General features: G+C 36.1%; 2 protein-coding genes across 3 annotated transcripts; one reads left to right on the top strand and one right to left on the bottom strand.

Moving 5' to 3' along the window:
• Positions 1 to 355: 355 nt before the first annotated feature.
• LOC107823888 (uncharacterized) lies at positions 356 to 5,752 on the top strand. Of its 2 annotated transcripts, none has more exons than XM_016650592.2 (6): positions 356 to 570; positions 1,674 to 1,936; positions 2,024 to 2,534; positions 3,042 to 3,243; positions 4,518 to 4,994; positions 5,151 to 5,752. In XM_016650592.2, exons 2-6 carry the CDS (start codon positions 1,735 to 1,737, stop codon positions 5,577 to 5,579), a joined length of 1,821 nt encoding a protein of 606 aa, XP_016506078.2. In that variant the 5' UTR covers positions 356 to 570; positions 1,674 to 1,734; the 3' UTR covers positions 5,580 to 5,752. The 2 variants fall into 2 exon arrangements, with proteins under 2 accessions (XP_016506078.2, XP_016506079.2); XM_016650593.2 differs by lacking the exon at positions 356 to 570 and adding an exon at positions 579 to 987.
• A 162-nt stretch (positions 5,753 to 5,914) lies between these two features.
• LOC107823889 (O-fucosyltransferase 38) lies at positions 5,915 to 18,792 on the bottom strand. Its single transcript, XM_075224950.1, has 11 exons — positions 18,435 to 18,792; positions 15,180 to 15,258; positions 14,676 to 14,743; positions 13,187 to 13,275; positions 12,799 to 12,976; positions 11,824 to 11,952; positions 10,701 to 10,837; positions 8,750 to 8,963; positions 8,460 to 8,644; positions 7,890 to 7,982; positions 5,915 to 6,401 (listed from the first exon to the last, which is right to left on the bottom strand). Exons 1-11 carry the CDS (start codon positions 18,609 to 18,611, stop codon positions 6,266 to 6,268), a joined length of 1,485 nt encoding a protein of 494 aa, XP_075081051.1. The 5' UTR covers positions 18,612 to 18,792; the 3' UTR covers positions 5,915 to 6,265.
• Positions 18,793 to 19,792: the final 1,000 nt, after the last annotated feature.

Below are 19,792 nucleotides of genomic sequence, written 5' to 3'. Positions count from 1 at the left end.
AAGAAAAAACTTTCTTTTAATTTTCTCGCATCACTATAATATAGCTCACACTCTTTATTTGTTATCTAAGACTTTCCTTTTACGGTATCTGTAATATTCTCGCTCTTGTTTCTAATCATCTAATGTATCAACTGAAGAGAAACCTCCTATATTTATAGCAGTCGTGGCCTCCAACCACATATTCCATGCCTTGGCCAACAAAGATGAATTTTGTCCACAGAACTTGATCAGCAAAAATCATAGGCACATGCCATATTTATTTTGCTCTACAATGGATGGACCCCACATATTAATTTCAATTATTAAAAGAAGAAAAAAAGGTGTCCATGCCTAAAATCTCAATATATATAGTTTTTCTTCTCTGTGTTCACGGCAAGATGTTGAAGCTGCAATTTCCCCTTTTTCTCAATTGAAAATTCAGTTCGTTTCTAATAGAAAGGCTGCTCTTAGAGTTCTTGATATATCAGAGTTAGATTTTGATCACTCTAACAAGAGTGGTCAATTCAAAGATTAAGTGCCTTTTTTATCATTGGCGAAGTATTAATACAAAGTACAGCCACCAGATCAAAAGTAAGTACTGTAATTCTTTTGTTTCTTTCCCTTTCAAGAATATAATTCATTGTCTTTTAGTTATAAAGGGAAAGTTGAGTAGAGATGGGGTGAGTGGCCCATGAAAAGGAAAATGGACGTAATTGTTCCTATAGTTTCGCATTAATCAATGGGTACAATACGAATTCAAGTGGTCTAAACTTTTTTTAAGAGGGAAACCCGCATTCGCTACAACTTCTGTCACAGCCTTTGCCCTTCGGGTGATGGTGAGTACTTTGTGCGCACTTGGTAAACCTCCCCATGTGTAATATGCCTGCAAACCACACAGAGAATATAAACCGCACTAGGCAAGCCCTGTGCGACAGGCTCAACCAAAAGGCATTGAGGGGAGATTCGATCTCAGGTTATCCCTCCGAACCAATTGAGCAACCCCGAAGTGTAAGTGGTCTAAACTTAGGAAGCAAGATTTACGTACTTTTAACATATTCCAAACTTGTTATAGATTTGTAGTCCTATATATAATACTTAGATTGTTTTAAAATAGTAATTAAATAGCATTTTAAGATGTAGACATATATATAGTTTAACTTTTGGATCACTCTCATGTTAGATTTAATTCTTGAAATTTTATCGATAAAAGGTGAAATACGAGTAATAGATAAAAGAACATTATTGCTTAAGAAGATTAATTTTCGCAGCTATGTAAAACTATATTAAATAACTGTTTTAAATTAAAATTTCACATATTCTAAAATTACACGAAGAGTGTTGTAAGGTATAATATCTTTATTGTTAAGCAACACATGGTCAAAACTCAAATGTTTCGTACTTGAATCTACAAAGGTAGTATTGGTCTACTATTTGGGTAAACAGGTAGTATGAATTTTTTTTACTCTCCGTCTATACAAGTTAAAATCTTTTACTAAAAATTCATTTCAAAAGAGTTAAATTAATACTCACTATAGTATAAAGAATTTTTACATTATCATGTCACTTTTATTTATAGCAGCAGATGATCTGCCTTATTTTCAGCATTATAAATTATGAATCATAACTTGTAGATAGTTTTGAATGACCTGATAGTGTAAAAATATATCTGACGTTATACCATTTAAATATTCTAGTACTAGTTCTTCGTCTGTTGCTTCTCGAGAGGAGTTGAGGAGTAGAATTGAGTCATTTCATATGCTAGGGAAGGATGGTGCTTCCAAGAGTGACTCTGCAGAAAAGAAACTTTCATGGCTGCGTTCTCAGATCATTGGTGAAAATATCGATTTTGAGACACCCTTTGGGAAACGTAGGCTTACTTATGCTGATCACACTGCCTCTGGAAGATGCCTTCGCTATATTGAAAATTACATCACTGACAACGTCCTTCCTTTTTATGGTAAGTTTCCTTTAGTTCTTTCTATATATACCCCAAAATTTTTACAGTCAGTAGTGTAATTTACCTTCTTGATTTTATTTTGTAAAGGTAACAGTCATACCAGTGACAGTTATGTGGGATACCAAACCACGAAAATAGTGAATGAAGCAGCAGCCTACGCGAAGAAATGCTTAGGGGGAGGAGAAGAAGATGCTATCATATTTTGTGGTTCTGGTTCAACTGCAGCCATTAAAAGGCTCCAAGAAGTCATGGGGATATCAGTCCCTTCAATCCTAAGAGAAAAAGTCCTCACAAAATGCTTCCGAAATGAAACAAAAGAGAGATGGGTGGTCTTTGTTGGACCTTATGAGCATCACTCCAACATCCTTTCATGGAGACAAAGTTTAGCAGAAGTTGTGGAGATTGGTTTGGATGAAAACGGTCTTGCGGATATTGAAGCTTTGAGAGCTCAGCTTGAGTTCTATAAGTCTACGAATAGGCCATTGTTGGGTTCATTCTCAGCCTGTAGTAATGTCACTGGAACTTACTCTGATACGAGAGCCATCGCTCGTCTTCTTCACAAAAATGGAGCTTATGCTTGCTTTGATTTCGCCACAAGGTATGTAACACCGTCAGTGTATAGAACTAACCCCTTATAACGTAACTATAATTAAATCTTTATGATAAAATATTACTTCGTAACCTGATTAAAGAAAATCGAATACCAATTGAAGTAGAGGGTTTCTTCAAACAACCAGCGGTAGGGACAATCATTCAATGATATTAAGCATGCTTCCCATATCTTCTGGAAAAACAAGTAGGCTATTTCTTTGCAAAACTATGCTCAATTTTATATGTAGCAATTCCAGCAAGATCTCAATGTGTTCGAGCTTGCTCCAGAGATGTATTAGAAATCATATCTTGGGACTGTTGTAAGGCTAAACAAATTGCTTCTGATCCACGAATAGAGAACTGTGTTAGTTGTAAGATGTAAATCCACCTGCTATCATAGGTTAAACTACATTTCTGGTTTACTGTATGCAACTTAAAACCTATTTGTTGTCCTATTTCCACTTTTTTTTAGTTTTGGGTATATATTCTTTAACCATTTGTTCTCATCATGCAGTGCCCCTTATGCAAAAATAGACATGAGATCAGGAGAAACAGATGGCTATGATGCTGTTTTCCTTAGTCCCCACAAGTTTCTTGGAGGGCCAGGGACACCGGGAATCCTTTTAATGAACAAGGCACTCTATCGGTTGAGAACTTCACCTCCATCAACTTGTGGTGGTGGAACTGTTGATTTTGTCAACCCCTTTTATGAAAAGGTATGTCTTTTTATAAGCGGATACGCCTTAAATAGCGCTATAAAACTACCTTCCCCCCATAATTACTCACAAATAGCCACTTTTACAACTGCTATTTGAAAATAAGCCACATTTCCAAAACTAGCCGAAATTTAGCCATTTTCATTGGGAAAATGATATTTGGAACAATAATTACACCCAACTTAAAGCAGCAGAGACTCGCCTCTTCATCTTTTCGCTTTTTTTGAACTTCAGGACACTGTCCAGGAGTTCAGGTTTTGTATCTTAAAACTCCAGGACATAGCGCTGGAGTTTGAAACTGAAGAACAAGCTACAAAGGGACATTATCCTAGAGTTCAGTTTTGTAAATTAAAACTCAAGGAAACTTTTGAAGCTGAAGAACAAGCTTTCCTCAGTCCATCAGAGTTGCTTTAGACTAAGATGCTAAGCTGCAGATAGCACTGAAACGGAAGCTAAATGAAATGAGCAAAAGAAGCTGGGATGACAAAACCAAATAAGTGGCTGCAGGTGAAATACTCAAATGGGTGCATTCTCATTTGTCAGAGTTGATAATTGTTTCAGCATAATATACTTCACTAGACACCCAAAACTAAAAAGAGAAAAAGAAAGGGAACAAACCATGGATCTTTATGTAAATATTGAGCAGCAAAAAAGAATTAAATGAAAGTCGTTGTTGGGAAGGCCCTGAAGCGCTTGGTGCCATTGCTTTTTATCGATGCAGTCAGAAAGTATTCTGGAGAAATTTTGAGGACACTGTCCTGGAGATTTAAGTTGCAAAAACTGAACTTCAGGACAGTATTCTATAGTTTCACATGCGCCCAAAAAGTGGTCAACACATGCTATTTTTACACCCTTCTCCACTTAAATAAAAGACTTGGTATGCGGCAGGGTTCGAACCCGTAACATGCGCCTAACCCATACGTCACGCATTGCACTCTTTACCCACTAGGCCAAAGCCATACCCACTAGGCCAAAGCCCTGAGGGCTGCTTTTGCTTTCTTTCTCTTAGTTACAAAAAGGCACTCTGCATGGGGCAACACCATATCATCCCGAATCTTTAAAGAACAAAAACTATAAATATCAAACTAGATTATGTAAACCAGACTAAACTTTTCTCTGGTTACAATAAAAAATACTGGAGAAGATAAATTATATAACTAATTGACACATCTAACTGTTTTTCTTCAGAAAATGTTTAGCTTTTCTGTTTATTTTCGTCTCTTTTCAGCTCAGCTCTAAGGATAGTTACTTGATTTTTATGGTACAATTACCAGGATACAATCTATGTGGAGAACATTGAAGAAAGGGAGGAGGCTGGAACACCACCAATCATCCAGAAAGTGAGAACAGCTCTAGCATTTTGGGTGAAAGAGTTCATAAGTCACAAAGTAATCGAAAGAATGGAGCACGGCTATATTCAACTTGCACTAGAAAGGCTTCTCCTGAACCCTAATATATGGGTTTTGGGAAATGTAACAGCGAAGAGACAAGCTGTGCTTTCTTTTCTCATTTATACCACAACTTACTCTTCATCAAGTGATAACAGTGGTGAAAACAACAAGCTTTACCTATGGAGAGAGACGGGAAACAAGAAAGATAAGCCTCTTCACGGCCGTTTTGTCGCTAAACTGCTTAATGACCTATTTGGTATCCAGGCTAGAGGAGGGTGTGCTTGTGCAGGACCCTATGGACATACCTTAATCAAGATTGATGAGCCTCAGTCGCTTGCCTTTAAAGCTGCAATCGAATTGGTGAGCCTACACTTTACACAAATGTATCTTAGGTAGTTCACTAAGTTTTCTACATGCCATCTCTATATGGAGGGCATATTTGGTTAATAGATTGTTGGGTACACTATAATTGAATTTCAAGGTTTAGACATTCAGTATTTATTTGACATTTAACAGGGCTATACTGGAGTGAAGCCGGGATGGACAAGGGTCAGTTTTCCCTACTACATGTCCAAGGAAGAATTTGAGTTCATTATAGCAGCAATAGAATTCATAGCCATTTATGGACAGAGGTACCTTCCAATTTACAATTTCAACTGGAAGAGTGGTGCTTGGACTTTCAACAAAAAGGCTTTCGAGGAGGCACTCATTGGGAAAGATCAAAATTGCCATTTTTGTGGCTTGCCAATGAAGGGATTGAACCTAGATTGCCACAACACAAAAAACCACAACCATGGAGAAGGCATCACAAAAGAAGGCCTAATTTGCAGGTATGTAAAGTACCTTGAGACAGCCAAGCGCATTGCTGGCCTCCTTCCCAAGTTCCCGCCTCAACGATCGATACCTGAAGAAATAAACCCTAATCTTGTACAATTTAGAGTCTGAAGATTGTAAATCACATTGCTGAACTTATACTATTGGAAAGAGAATGCTTGTTCTCATTCTCCAATATGATTCTGCAGTTGTCTAATATTTGGTAGGGTAAATACAAGTGTTATTATATGTAATAAACTAGAAGAATAAGATGGCCTAAACTATATTTTAAAGATTTTCTTTTTTCTTATGATTGTTATGAAATTCATGTTTAATCCATTAGAAACAGAATGTTCATTCTCATTGTTGGAAAAGATCGTGTCATTGTCTAACATTTAGTTGGACAAATAAACTAAGGAGAATATGGATTAAACTAGGAAGAAGAGATTATTTTGAAGATTTAGGTACCCCCAGAGGCAATTTACTAAGAGATTAAACATTTTTTGCTCCTGATTCCAATATATCATTATTTGTTTACAAAGATAAATACTGGAAAAAAAATTGGTGTAAGAGGGATTGAGGAGTGTGAGAGATGGACAAGAAAAGGCCATATTGCATATGTACCAAGATACTTAATCACTAGTCTAATGTACAAAAATTGAAAGCTTAGTTACCACCATAGCTAAAATGGCCAACAAATAATCAGGAACAGAGAAACTGAAGTTGAATAAGATGGTTGAAAATATATGATTTCAGGCATTTAGATGACTGAGAACAAGAGAGACCTGCTGGCTGGAAGCAGACAAGAAGTAACCCCTTTATTTTCTCACTCTGGTTCTAGAACTGCATATACACTCCGGATATGGATTTTGGTAAAATGGCTCTTCCAGTCTTGATCTTGCTCGACCTTTGACTCCCGGGGGAGCACCAGCTCTTTTTCTTGGAGCGCCTTGCCTATAAATTGCAATATGTGTAATTTATTAATTATAAGTCAGGAATTTATCAGTTATCAAGCAAACTTTAACATGGTTGTAATTGTTGAAGGCTTTACAATTCCCTCCAAAACAGTTTACAACCGGTTGTTGTTTACTAGGTACATAAGTTTCCTGGAAACAGGTTGAAAAGCCTTTAAATCAAGAAGTTTTTGAAATGATTAGTCTTGCTCGACCTTTGACTCCCGGGGGAGCACCAGCTCTTTTTCTTGGAGCGCCTTGCCTATAAGTTGCAATATGTGTAATGTATTAATTATAAGTCAGGAATTTATCAGTTATCAAGCAAACTTTAACATGGTTGTAATTGTTGAAGGCTTTACAATTCCCTCCAAAACAGTTTACAACCGGTTGTTGTTTACTAGGTACATAAGTTTCCTGGAAACAGGTTGAAAAGCTTTTAAATCAAGAAGTTTTTGAAATGATTAGTTGAAACGTTTTTCTTTGGAAATACTTTGACAAGATTCCAGCTTTAAATTAAGATTTCTGCTGCTTGAATCAGAATGATCTAATATCTAATACCAGAATGTGAAGAGCACGTGGTAGGATTAAAATGTGAAAGAATATAGTATCAAACCCAAAATCTTACAACAATGGGTGAAATAATCCCAAACCGTTACAAATCCCTTGGAAAAACCATCTAAAACTGACATGGGATGGTATTTATCTGTAACATCATCTTGCATGTATAACCCAGATTTACGGGTTTAGACGTGTACTGAAGATAATTTATTTTTTGGCTTTTCTTGTTTTTTTCTTTTCCTGTTTTCTCTCGAGTCTCAACTATATTTTAAGGAGCTCACAGAGGTTCAACAGGAAAAAGAGTGGACTTGAGATGAGCGATAAGCTCAAGAATCTAAGAAAGGGGGTCTGAAACAGAGAGAGAGAGAGAGAGAGAGAGAGAGAGAACAAGCTCAACGGACTGAGATGCTGACATAAAGCAGGAGTTAGTAGCTTGATCGATTGCGTTGAGAAAGAAGTCCAAAGCAATAAAATAAAGAGAACAATAAACAACTGGTCAGAGTGCAAAGAAAATGATTATGAGAGAGGAGCTATACGTGAGATAACGAACTTAACAAATTTTGGTGCTCATACAATGTGAAAAAAATCTAAGTTTTCTTGGACCTATACGTGAGAGAACGAGCTTACCAAATTTTGGTGCTCATATTATGTAAAAGAATCTGAGTTTTGACCATTATGAACCCCTTAGAAGCTCTTGCACAATCGATGTGGGAGGTTATATATCTCCCAACATAAAATTATTCTTTAACCAGGAATCTAGTAGCAGCCAATGCCAGAGTAAAGTCCCTTGGTTCAATTCCTGAAGTTATTACTCCCAGGGCCCATGGTTGCATCCAAGTAACAGAAACAGAGAGAAAAAACTTTCGACAGAAACAATTACATGAACAAGTGCAAGCGATAATGTGAGTATCCATTGCGTATGTATTATCACCTGTTCTTATGCAAATGCTTGACAAGATGTGAAAATGATGGTCCTTCAAGCTGACCAGCTTCCAGGTTATCAAATATTTCAACTAAGCCTTTCCTGCATAATTTAGCAATTACGTTGCTTTAAATATGTAGATGAAGAGTCCAAGGCCACAAAACTTAATCCAACAAGCGCAATTTCAAAGTTTTAAGGACTTCTATATGACTCTTCCCTATAAGAATGCTAAGCTGTTCCCCAATAGCACCTCCAACATGCCAGTCAAGATGAACTTTCATGTTACCATAGCACTCCCTGATTTGTAGGTGAATTTTTCAACTATTTCTATCCCATGTACTCATAGCCTCTTTGTGAAGCATTTAAATAAAAAAGAATGGTTGATTTGTGCCCTAAATGAAGGCACTGGTAACACCTCAATAAAGAAAAATTCCAAGCTTAGCAGTGCTAAAAGAAAACTTGAAAAATCACCCTTCTAAAATTGATAAAATCAAACAAAAAAATCACTTGCAAACCACACGAACTGAAACTCTATACCAACCAAAAGCAACAGCAAAATTTCATTAATTACTTGAGTACCTGTCAGGAGTGATTGTTTTTTGGTGGCCTAAGAATCTGCGGTGCCCCTCAACTGCTCTTGCCATATTACCTGAGTGTGATGGAATGAAAACATCACTCTCTACAGAGATGAGATAATCGAGTGCTGCAGTTTGTGAGGCATGATTGGCAAACCCTCTCAGTTCTTCTGGCGTTGCCAGCATTTCCTGCCATCAGTAAGACATTTGGTTTGGTAGGTAGAATACACTATTTGTGAAAGAAATTAACTTCGAGCTGCATGACTGACAGAATGATAAGGTGCAGGAACAAACCTTGAAAATAACATTAGGAAAGTGAGATGTGAGCTCTGAGAGGTGAGTGTTACCACCATAAATTTCTCCAGCAGCAATATAAATCAATGTTGACGGAGGATAACCAAGAGCCTGAAGAAATAATCCAACCTCCTTCGGAGTGAGAGGGCAGAAACCATCAATTCTCTGTTCAGTTGAGTTGATAACCTTAATCTTCCAATGATTTGTATTCTCTCTAGTCATAGATGAGTAACATTAGATATTACATAACACATTGGTTGTCATTCTAAAGATCATTGCTACAAGCCTACAACTGAAGAAAAGGGAAAAGATCTAAGCAGAGTCCGCCCTCTTACAAGAAACCATGAAACCAGATGAATTGGAGCAGTTGCTTTGATGTTAAATAAAATACATAGATGACATTTTGACATGCATAGTATAGTATGTGTCTCACAGAGCCTGTGTATGAGTAAGTTGTACAGAAGAAGAGCTTCTGAAATTTCACAATTCAATCTGAAGGCTCTAAATATCCTGTGTTAGAGAATACACTTGTCCTCGTGGTTGTGTAAGGATTTCCAAACGAAACATAAAGTCCTAGGCCACTTCACTCATTGACGTAAGGTTTTTGGTTGGATGCCCAGATTCTTTCAAAATAGTACCAGAGAGGCAACAAATTTTACCGCCACCCATTATTGAAAAGAATTTTTACGTGCTTGCACTATGAAAAAGAATCAGGCCCGCACGTTAGGGGATGTGTTGAAGACATATTTAAGTAAATTAAAAGTGTGATCTCTCTAAAAGCTTAAGTTTTTAGACGAGATGGTCACACATTTCAACTTAATATCGGCGCCAAACTCACTCCAGTTATTGTGTCTCTCAATGTTGGACCCCCATATTATGTTGTCCACGCTCCAATTGGCAGGCTTAGGTGTGTGGGGTTTTAAGTGTCTCATATTGGTGGAAGTATAGGTTGTTTGTCTCCTTATAAGGTTTTCGGCAATCCTACCTCATGAGCTAGCTTTTTAGATTGAGTCAGGCCCAAGGTCGATTTCTTTACATGGTATCATAGCAAAACTTTGGTGAGCCCGTTTGCATAACCGCATTCTCTCTTCTAGTTTATTGCTCTGGGCTTCTCTCCCTCAACTCAACCTATGGAGTTGCGCTGTGCTTCTCTCTCTTTATTCAGCCCATTGAGCTACAAACTTTGCTCGGCCCACTTCTTAGCCTGCTGAGCCTACTATCCTCTTAGTTCCAGCCCACTCTTTAGACTGTTGAGCCTAATCTCTCTCTCTATACATTAGGTCCACTCTTAAATCTTCTTAAAAAAAAGGGACAAAATTCAGTGCACGGTTAAACGCAACGGGGTTACACATGCAAGAAGGTGTTAAAGAATACACTCCCCTCATCTGTTATGTAAGAGTTTCCAAAGGGGTTTATCAAGCCTTAGGCCACTCCATCCATTGCCTTAAGGTTTTGGGTTGGATACTCTTCTTTCACCGCCTGTATGTATAAACTTGTGATCAAGGAACTTGCCGCTCCTAAATAACCTACAAGCCATGATTGTGATCAAGGAACTTGCCCTCCTTCATGCAAATAATCATTAATACAATGAACTTAATTTAAGGCATATATTATAGGAAAATCACGACAAAATATGATAGTGATAATGAGAGAGTTATAGATAACCTCCCTTATACAAATAAAAATAAAGAGTTACAGATAACCTCATCACGCGAAGCTCCTCCGCTTCTGCATCAGTAAGACCGTACGTACAGCCAGTAAAAGATAGCATGTCCTTCTCATATCTCAAATGAGAGAGTTATAGATAATCATTAATACAATGAACTTTTTTTTTATAGATAGCATGTCCTTCATGCAGATAATCATTAATACAATGAACTTAATTTAAGGCATATATTATAGGAAAATCACGACAAAATATGATAGTGATAATGAGAGAGTTATAGATAACCTCATCACGCGAAGCTCCTCCGCTTCTGCATCAGTAAGACCGTACGTACAGCCAGTAAAAGATAGCATGTCCTTCTCATATCTCAAATGGAGTGCAACATATCTACTTGCTCTTGTTCGGAGCCGGTTCACAAGCTTCTGTAGTTTCATCATATGTATTACCAAACCCTAATTAATGAGGAATTCTAGTTGGAGACCTTACAAATGAGATCCAAAACATAAAAGGATGTAGATAAACTTGTATTTAGGGGGAGCAAACGGGTGGATCGGGTCGGATATGGGCGGGTCGAAAACGGGTAATGCAAAAACGGATACAATATCTGGCCCGACCCAGATTTAATACGGACAAAAAACGGGTTAACCGGCGGATCATATGGATATCCATGCCTCCTTGAATATGATCACTTTTGGAGAATTCCTAGTCTCCCAAAATTGAGGAACCCCCAATTTAAGGCTATACAAATGTATAAGTTAAACCCATTAGTTATCCGTTGGTTATCCATTTTCTAAGTGGATATTATGGTTCTTATCCATGTATGACCCGTTTTTAAAAAGTTCAATATCCAACCCATTTTTTAATGGATAATATGGGTGAATAACTGTTTTCTTTTAATCATTTTGCCAGGATAAACAGGCATGAGAATCCTACACCTAATATACAGCATATTTATTTCATAATTTGAATGCCATTCTTAATCAAGGAGATCTGGACACCAAAAAAATTAGTGGAAATACCATAGCCAACAAAAAGATCCAGTGTAGTGTGACTATCCAAAAGGGGATTGCAAAACTACATACTCCCTCCGTTTCAGTTTATATGACGCAATTTGACTTTAAGGGGGGAAAGAAGATTTTTGAAACTTGTGGTCTTGAAGGTTAAAGGGTAAAAGCCTTGTGGGACCATAACATTTGTGCGGCTATAAAAGCTTCTCATAAAGGGTGAAATGGGTAAAATTAAAAGTTTAAAGTTAGATTATTGCCAAATATATGTGTCGCTTTTTTTTTAAACGGAGTAATAAGAAAAGTCTATCATACAAATTGAAACGAAAGGAATAAGTGTTTCTGGTGTGACCAGAACAACTAGTCCAAAACTGTAAGCAAATTTCTCAAATGATTGTTCTAACCTTTCCAAGTCTCTCAATAGGAGGAGAGAAGCGGAGAGCATTATATAGAGCACGACATCTTAATCTCTGAATATCAAGAGGCAGTTCATTGTTTGCAAGGCGAGAATCAGATTTAGCAACATGAATTACCTGCAATTAAGATGCAATAAGCCAATTTTCAATTTCAGACATATAATTTGCTAGAGAAGACAAAAGAAAATTAGGATCAAGTCCCCCGAACAAAAGGAAATGGAAATAGAGACTCTTTGATTATGGATTATATTGATAATATCAACATAATAAACTGATAAGGTTAATAAAACAACAACTCAAATCCCCTCCAGGATTTGATAATTTTGGGATTAAATGTCATCTCTCTGACATCTCATAGCAGCTGATAATTTTAGAAGGGCTTTAATAACTGACTATCGAAAAGAAAGTTATTTTTTTCTTGCCTAATAAATTCCAATGGTAAATAACAGCCTTCCATGTACAACAAGGAATCGAACTGATAAATATTCGCAAGTTTTTGGTAGTAATGCATCCATATGTTAGGACCACCTCGAGTCAAGCATTGGCAGTGATATAATACACTTGAATTTTTTTTTATTTTCTGCTAATAATGGGTGAAGATGTCCCTTATTTTCCATTGAATTGAATAAGATAACCGAAGGTTATTTATCATATTAGTTGTTTGAAAAGAGACACTATCTTACATGGTACAACAAGAAAAACTGAATCGCTACGACCACCATGAACACTACTAACATGTTGAGCATATAGATATATAATACAGTTCAACTAGAGAACACATTATCATAATAACTTCGCCAACAACATCATGTTCCATGGTCGTCCATTTAAATATTAACAATTTCCCTTGACAGCAAGCAAGGGCAACAAGGTAGCAACAATTTCTTGTTTTGGGTCCATTGCAAGAGAGAGGTTAAGATAATCTACTTTTAAGAAGAAGGTGATAGGAATAAGATTACATGCCTGATGCTCCTTCCACAATTGTGTCATTTCTTCATAGTAACCCACTCCTGACCATGACGTAAAGTGCTTCCTAGCTCGAGGTAATGATTCTATTTCTTTGGGAAGCTCTTTAATAATCCTGAGGTCCCCTTGTAATGTTTCAATGAAATGGTTCTCATCAAATATATCTGAAAATGTACTGTACATTAGCCCATTAGAACAAACAAGAGTAAGTATGTTTAGATAAAGTGAAAATAAAAAAGAATTGCTAGAGATTAAAGCACTCATCAGCATTCTAGAAGAAACAAGAAAAGGCCACAAACAGTCTCAGGCAATGTATAAAAACATTTCTAAAAGAAAGACAAGCAATGTAAAGTTGTGAGAGACACAGTAAAGAACAAAATATGACCTTGAATCTTGCCAGAACGATCGCTTGTCCAATTGAGGAATTACCAAAGTTGCATTCATTACGTGTGCCACTGCCACCATGTCAGCTATCTGTAAGTAAAAAGAAGAAGAAAAGCAAATTGACACATTAAGACTGAAGGGAAAAATTCATCAACTTACAAATATTTGGACATATTTGCCTAAAAAATGGGCATGACCATGACCACAATGATATTAATAATGAGATGTGACTACATCCACAATCAACAACATGAAAGATTCGCGAGTCAGCTCTCTACAAGTCATGATATAATCGTCTTATCAACGAAACAGCAAATTAGCAAAACTTAGAAGCTTACTGGACACTAGCTCTTAGAAATTCAGTTGAGACTATATCTTTCACCAAAAAGTAAATCTTGTATTATTTTCCAGCTGTACTTCTCCAATAAAAACTAAATTCTCTTACCAATCATGCCAGGCTTTGTCTTATCTTCTATTCAGCTATTTTACCCAAAACCAATATAGAATTTATTCAGTTATTTTGCCACAACTTCGTATGAGACTGTTTTTCTTGTTAACTTCTCTTCTCCCTTTATCTATGGATGCTACTTCCTAACATATAATTCACTCCAAAACTGTGAATAGACTTTAACCACATTTCCAAGCTGAAGGTTTCTAAATAGCTCATCTTCAATCATGTCAATATGTTAAATGATACCCCAGGAATCTGCACAGAATCATATACAAGCTACCACATGTCCACTAGCATTTCCAAGGTGGGCTGATCCAAAATGTTTAGCTTGTTTAACCGTAGCCCGAATAGAACAAAAGCTATTCCGTTGAAATTTGTGGTTTAAAACAAGAATTATTTTGTGTTGCACAGTTGGGTCTACAAGAATGGGAAGAGAAGTCCAGGCGTCGAAGTTTGCACCTCTAGACATTATGTGGGTGATATGGAAAGAGAGAAATAGCAGATTTTGAAGGGGGTGAGCTAGACGTTGTAGAGTTGCAAAATAGTCTTTTTTCTCTAGTTTATTTTTGGTATACCTATGAACAGGGGCGGATTTAGAGGGGCGCAAGGGGGTACCCGAACCCCCTTCGCCGAAAAATTACACTGTATATATAAGGCAAAATCTGTTTTTTACCTCTATATATTAAGTTTTGAACCCCCTTTAACACAATCCAAAAGTGTAGTTTAGTGGTCAAGGGGGTTCAAAATCTACATAAGGTCATGGGTTCAATTCCCACTAGCTACAAAAAAACATTTTGAACCCTCTTTGTGGAGATCCTGCCTCCGCCACTGCCTATGAGGTATCTATTTGTATAGATGATTTGGTTTCCTTTGTCGAGAACCATATTTCAGTGTAGGTTCTCTTTGTTCTGTATACAGCTTGTATATGGGGTTCTCCCCTTCTTTTAATAAAATTATTTACCTTATCCGGAAAAAATACAAGAATGATTATGTAACATACAGAAAACGGAAAATAGAAATAAAAAAAGATCGAACTTACACCCGTCCTCATTTGATTTAATCCACCATTACTTTTAACAGTCAAGTAGCGATTCCATCCTAGAGCAGCTGGATAAGAAGGATAAATTCTGCATAAGACTTTCGAGCGGAAAAAAGTTGTGGCACATAGAAATTTCATATTGTGCCTGAGGTGGTACAGGTCAAGGAGATTGAGAGAGAGAGAAAGCAGAGGAAACAGCACAGGCATGATATTTTTCTTTTATGACCGAGAAATCTGCTGTTTCAGCTTTGAATCAGCACATGCATGAACTGATAGCACCATAAGAGTAGATAGAAAAGAAATTGTTTCCCAAAATAACTATGAACTCCCCCTCTCCCAAAAAAAGAAAAATCAGGAAAATCGAGATCCTGAGAAAATCCAGATGAGTATCTCCTTTATAGAACATAGAAAAGCGTTAGTGCCCCCAAAAGGAAATGGAGATACTATTTCCAGTTTAAGTTGCAGGTAGCAGAAGAGGCACAAGCTATTCTAATAGAGTTTAACCTTTATATCTCACAGTTGGCTTGACGCATGGATGTAAACCATGGCTGTGTGAAGCTTCCCAGACAGAATTATCTGCATTCTGCAAAAGACAAAAGGAGACATTCTCACTACCAGGAGTCTATAACAGTTATCATTACGAGAGCTAGTCACTGATGCAAGCAAGACACCAAACACTACGCAGACACAACTCCAAGCATTTTCAAACTGGCCGGACAAGTTACACCAAGGACAAATGAAAAATATTCCTTAAGATTCTAATTTATCTGTTATACAAGTACATAATTTACATATTCACTCTTTGTATATAAGTTGGAGGAAATAAGTTGAATAGGGTTGACCCTAAAAGAAATAAAACTGATAAGCAGAGGAAAGGACGAAACAATCCCAAAGCAAAATACATGTGGAAACTAATTAAAAACTCATTCCTTAGAACTACAAACATGTATACTTGAAATATCTAGCTACCATAATGCTGATGAATCCTGAAACGAAATTTCTCAGCAACTATCCCAGTACAAAGAAAAATCATAGAAATGGAAGAGAGAGATAAAAACCAATAGCATGACACAAACTTGTTATTTTCCTTTCTTTTCCAAAAGGCTCCTTATCATTCTTCAATTGCTTATTTTGCAGGAAGCACTTAAACAAGTACAATTAAGACAAGCCACAAATATACAAAAGGTGAAATACATAAATGGCCCCTTTATAGCTATATGTTGTCCACAACGACCAAATAGACACCTCAACTGACCGTATTACCAATTACACACTTCTTCCCGACTGAGGTGAGACCTCGTGAACCCCTCACGCTGACATGGCAAAGTGTGCTTTATATTCACATTTGAGTGAAACCCTTAAAATTAAGTTTTTTTCTTTTTCTTTTTTAAAATTAACCTGACTTTATGTGAACCCCACTTACCTTCATTTTCACACTTCTCCTTCTTCAATTTTTTCACCTTCGATTATAAGTTACGAAATCTATTTTTGTCATTTATGAAACCAAGTTTTGTCATCTAATCATTCTCACAGTGTCTGATTATAAGCTATAAAGAAAAGGAAAATAGATTTGAAAGAGGATTAATTAGGGTGGAAAATGGAGGTGGGAACTGAAGGTGACAGTGGGGGGACTTGTTGGCCAGGAACAGAGTCGTTGTCGCCGGATATGTTGTTGTAGTTGTCTACTGCTGCTTTGATGCTTTAAATCTCTGACCTTTACGGGCTTGACCGCTGTTGATTTAATTTTGTTATTTCCAATTTGTTATTATTTCTACTGGATATTTTATTTATTTGTGGGGATACTATGATGTATTCATCTCAGCTCGCCTCATTTGTGTATGTAGTTGTTCTGTGAGCATTCATATATCCACCAAGAAAATTTGACAATGACATATGGGCATTGACGAGATCAGAGAGCTTTTGCTCGTGTAATCTCTTGCGTACTTGGGTTGTAGGAGCTCTGTCAATTCAAATTTTTGGTCAGTCCGGTGAGACTCCATTTTTGCAGGCTGGGAACTCGCCGGAATTTTGGATTAATTTTTTGGTTGTTTTTTTGTTTTATTAATTACAAATTATACTTGTCGTTCTTTAATTGGTTCATTTGATATGTCATTGGCAAGTGTAACTCACGCAGATGTTTTGCTGCACCCGGGTGTTTATGTGATACACTTAAGCCACTTGAATGTTTTGACCGATCTATCTGATCGTTGAGGACAACTTTTCTTTTGATAAGGTAAATAATTTTATTAACAATTAGGAACTAACCCCTTATACAAGCCGTATACCAAAAAAAGAGAACTTACAAAATAAAGGGGTCGTTTATGTATTTCGCCTATACAAAATAAAGGATCACACATAAGGCACTTATTTTACCCTTTTAAGGTACCAAAACCTGTTCACACTATTTCATAAAATTTAAGGAGTAAAGCTCATCCTATAATTTGAAAAAATTTAGGAACTAAAGCCCTTGTTTACTATCACAAATGTCGTCTCTTTTTCTTTCTTTTTTCTTAAAACAAATTGAAATTTCACTTCATATAACAAACAGAAATAAAACTTGAAATCTATCCAACATATTGTTGGATAAAAAGAATTGTGATAGGTCGATGGCCAGCATAAAAATAGTTTAATCATGATGAATCCTATGGAAACTGAACATAATGGATTAAAACTATTCATCCAGTTCATCATAACAAATTTGGAATTGAGGCGTAACTGATTGATTGAATATTCATTGCCTTTCTTGCCCCTACACTTTCTTGTTGATAATTCAAATTTCTTGTTGTGTTGTGCCAAGGAAAGCAAGCAAATACTGAATCAGAAAGCTCTTACCAAATTGAAATGTGAAGACACAAGATAAGCATAATTGCCACAAGGCCTCTTTACATACTACCAATTTCAGTTCAATGTTAGGTTATCACCATTAGGCCTCTTTCTTTAAGTTCAAAATATGCCCATTTTGCCTTGTTTTTTTCTTTTATATCGTTTACCCATGTTAATCCAAACTAGGAGGTCCAAAAACTATGTCAATCCACAAAAGCATTAAGTAGGAAGATAACAAACTTTCATTTTTTATGACGAGTCGCAAGATAACAAACTCAGGAGAAAGCATTTCAAAGGTATCCCATACAAGCGAAACCAACTGAGAAACTAAAGAATTTCAACAGAGACAGGTAAGGTTTTCTAAGTCTTAAAGTGTCTGCAGCATTGTATACATACATAAATAATGTAATCTGGACAAAACAAATGAATTAGAATGTTAGCTTGCAACTTACTTAGCACTTGAACTAAGTTAGCTTGCAACATCACTTGCGACTTAGGGTAAGTTGACTGGCAGAAAGTTGGCTAGCAACTTGATTCAATATTAAATAAGTTGATTTGCAACTTGATTACTACTCAGAGTAAATTGGTTCACAACTACTAGCTTACTGTTTGCAACATAATTGGCTGAGAATGAACTTTATAAGAAAATATTAGAGAATGAAGTGTTAAGATACAGTTTGATTAAACATAATTGGCTGAACCACCTAAATCCTTGTGCCTCTATTTCTATTATTATTGTCATATTTTGTTTTCCTGTGTCAAACAAATGTAATTTAGCTCCAAAATGCTGACCACCAATTTCAATCCAAATAAGAAGCTAAAATTCTCAGAAATTTAACAAATTATCCAGATGCTTTGTCGTCCAAATTACAAAAAATCAGCACATATCACCCAATTCACAAATACAAATAAATGAATAAAAAGTATATAACAGACCTCTTCGGATTCGGGCTCCTTCTTCTCCGATATTACGAGAGGATTTCTATCATCTTCTGATATATCTTTAGAATAGAAAAAGAAAACGAATATTGAGAAAACAAAGAGGAGGAAAATGTAGAGAGTGATTGAGAAATGAGATGTTCTTCTTGTTGTCCTATGGCCTCTGTTCACCATTTTTTTCTTAAAAAAAATCGAAAGAACTCTGCTGCTATATTTCTAGGCTGATCAATGGCTGCATAATTTAGGATTATGTTGCTTAAACTTTAAGGTATCAAATTGTGGGGAATTTATTGGTTTAGGTTGGGATTCAGATTCAGTGTTAAGAGTTGGAAGACGATATCAGGGGATGTTTAAGTTTGAGAAAATTGCATTTTTGCACCCCCCACCCCCACTTTATAGATAATTCTTAGATTGCCCGGATTTCTTACACCTGGTGCATCTCAGCTCCATTTCTTCTTCTTCTTTTTTTTCTTTTTTTAATCAAGGAAATGTAACATGAAATATATAGTGCATGTTTTACAAATTAATATATCTATCTATATCTATATTATTATACTAAAAGCACGAAGGCCCTTAGCGAAATATCGCTCGCCTTTTTTACCCTTTAAAATAAATTTTATATTAGACAAAATAGCCATTTAATTACTTATTAGGAGTATTAAATCAACTAAATTTTAACTATTAAAATCTAATTTCCTTATTTAGACTATGTAGGAATCTAATATATAAGGTCATTAAATCCCACGAAAATAAAAAGTAGCTTCGAAATACCCTAACAAATCACCAAAGCATAATTCCCCCAAGAAAGTTCATGATTGCAGAAAAAAGTCAAAGATTTATAGTCTGGAACCCTCAACAACATAACAAGGCTGGTGCAAAAAAAGAAGCATATGAGTTTTGCATGTCCGAAAGGCCTTCTAGCTCAGGTTCTTCCAAATGTCCACAGAAGTATCTTTTGTTTTATTTTGTTTTCAAATTTTAATTGGCCAAACTTATATTCAGAGAGCAGTTTCCATGATTAGTAGCTAATTGTAGAGTTTTCTTTCAAATAGTCGTATAGGGGTAGGTGCCATTCTCCTTTTTATATTTTTGAATAAACAGTTATTTATTTGATAAATGTAATCCGTGTATATATTTCTTTAGAACGGGAGTGTTGTTATAGATAGGCTATATTACTACCTAAACTAATTATATTCATTAGCTTCCGACCAAAAAAATATGTTCATTAGCTTGGAAAGAACGTATTGTTTGTCTTTTTTATCTTTTAAATACATAATTCATATTGGACAAAATTATAATTTAATTACATTCCTAATATGTAGGATTTTATAATTGGTTGCATTCCTAATATTTAG

This window comes from Nicotiana tabacum, chromosome 11 (assembly GCF_000715075.1).
Source record: "Nicotiana tabacum cultivar K326 chromosome 11, ASM71507v2, whole genome shotgun sequence".
Taxonomy (NCBI): domain Eukaryota; kingdom Viridiplantae; phylum Streptophyta; class Magnoliopsida; order Solanales; family Solanaceae; genus Nicotiana; species Nicotiana tabacum.
This window is presented reverse-complemented; position numbering and strand designations above follow the sequence as displayed.

Coding starts and splice junctions, on each gene's coding strand:
- LOC107823888 (XM_016650592.2), top strand. CDS start 1,735: ATGCTAGGGAAGGATGGTGCTTCCAAGAGTGACTCTGCAGAAAAGAAA. Junction 2,535..3,041: donor TGCTTTGATTTCGCCACAAG/GTATGTAACACC, acceptor CTCATCATGCAG/TGCCCCTTATGCAAAAATAG. Junction 4,995..5,150: donor TTAAAGCTGCAATCGAATTG/GTGAGCCTACAC, acceptor GACATTTAACAG/GGCTATACTGGAGTGAAGCC.
- LOC107823889 (XM_075224950.1), bottom strand. CDS start 18,611: ATGGTGAACAGAGGCCATAGGACAACAAGAAGAACATCTCATTTCTCA. Junction 13,276..14,675: donor TAAATCAAATGAGGACGGGT/GTAAGTTCGATC, acceptor TTTTACTTACAG/ATAGCTGACATGGTGGCAGT. Junction 10,838..11,823: donor CTATTGAGAGACTTGGAAAG/GTTAGAACAATC, acceptor ATGAAACTACAG/AAGCTTGTGAACCGGCTCCG.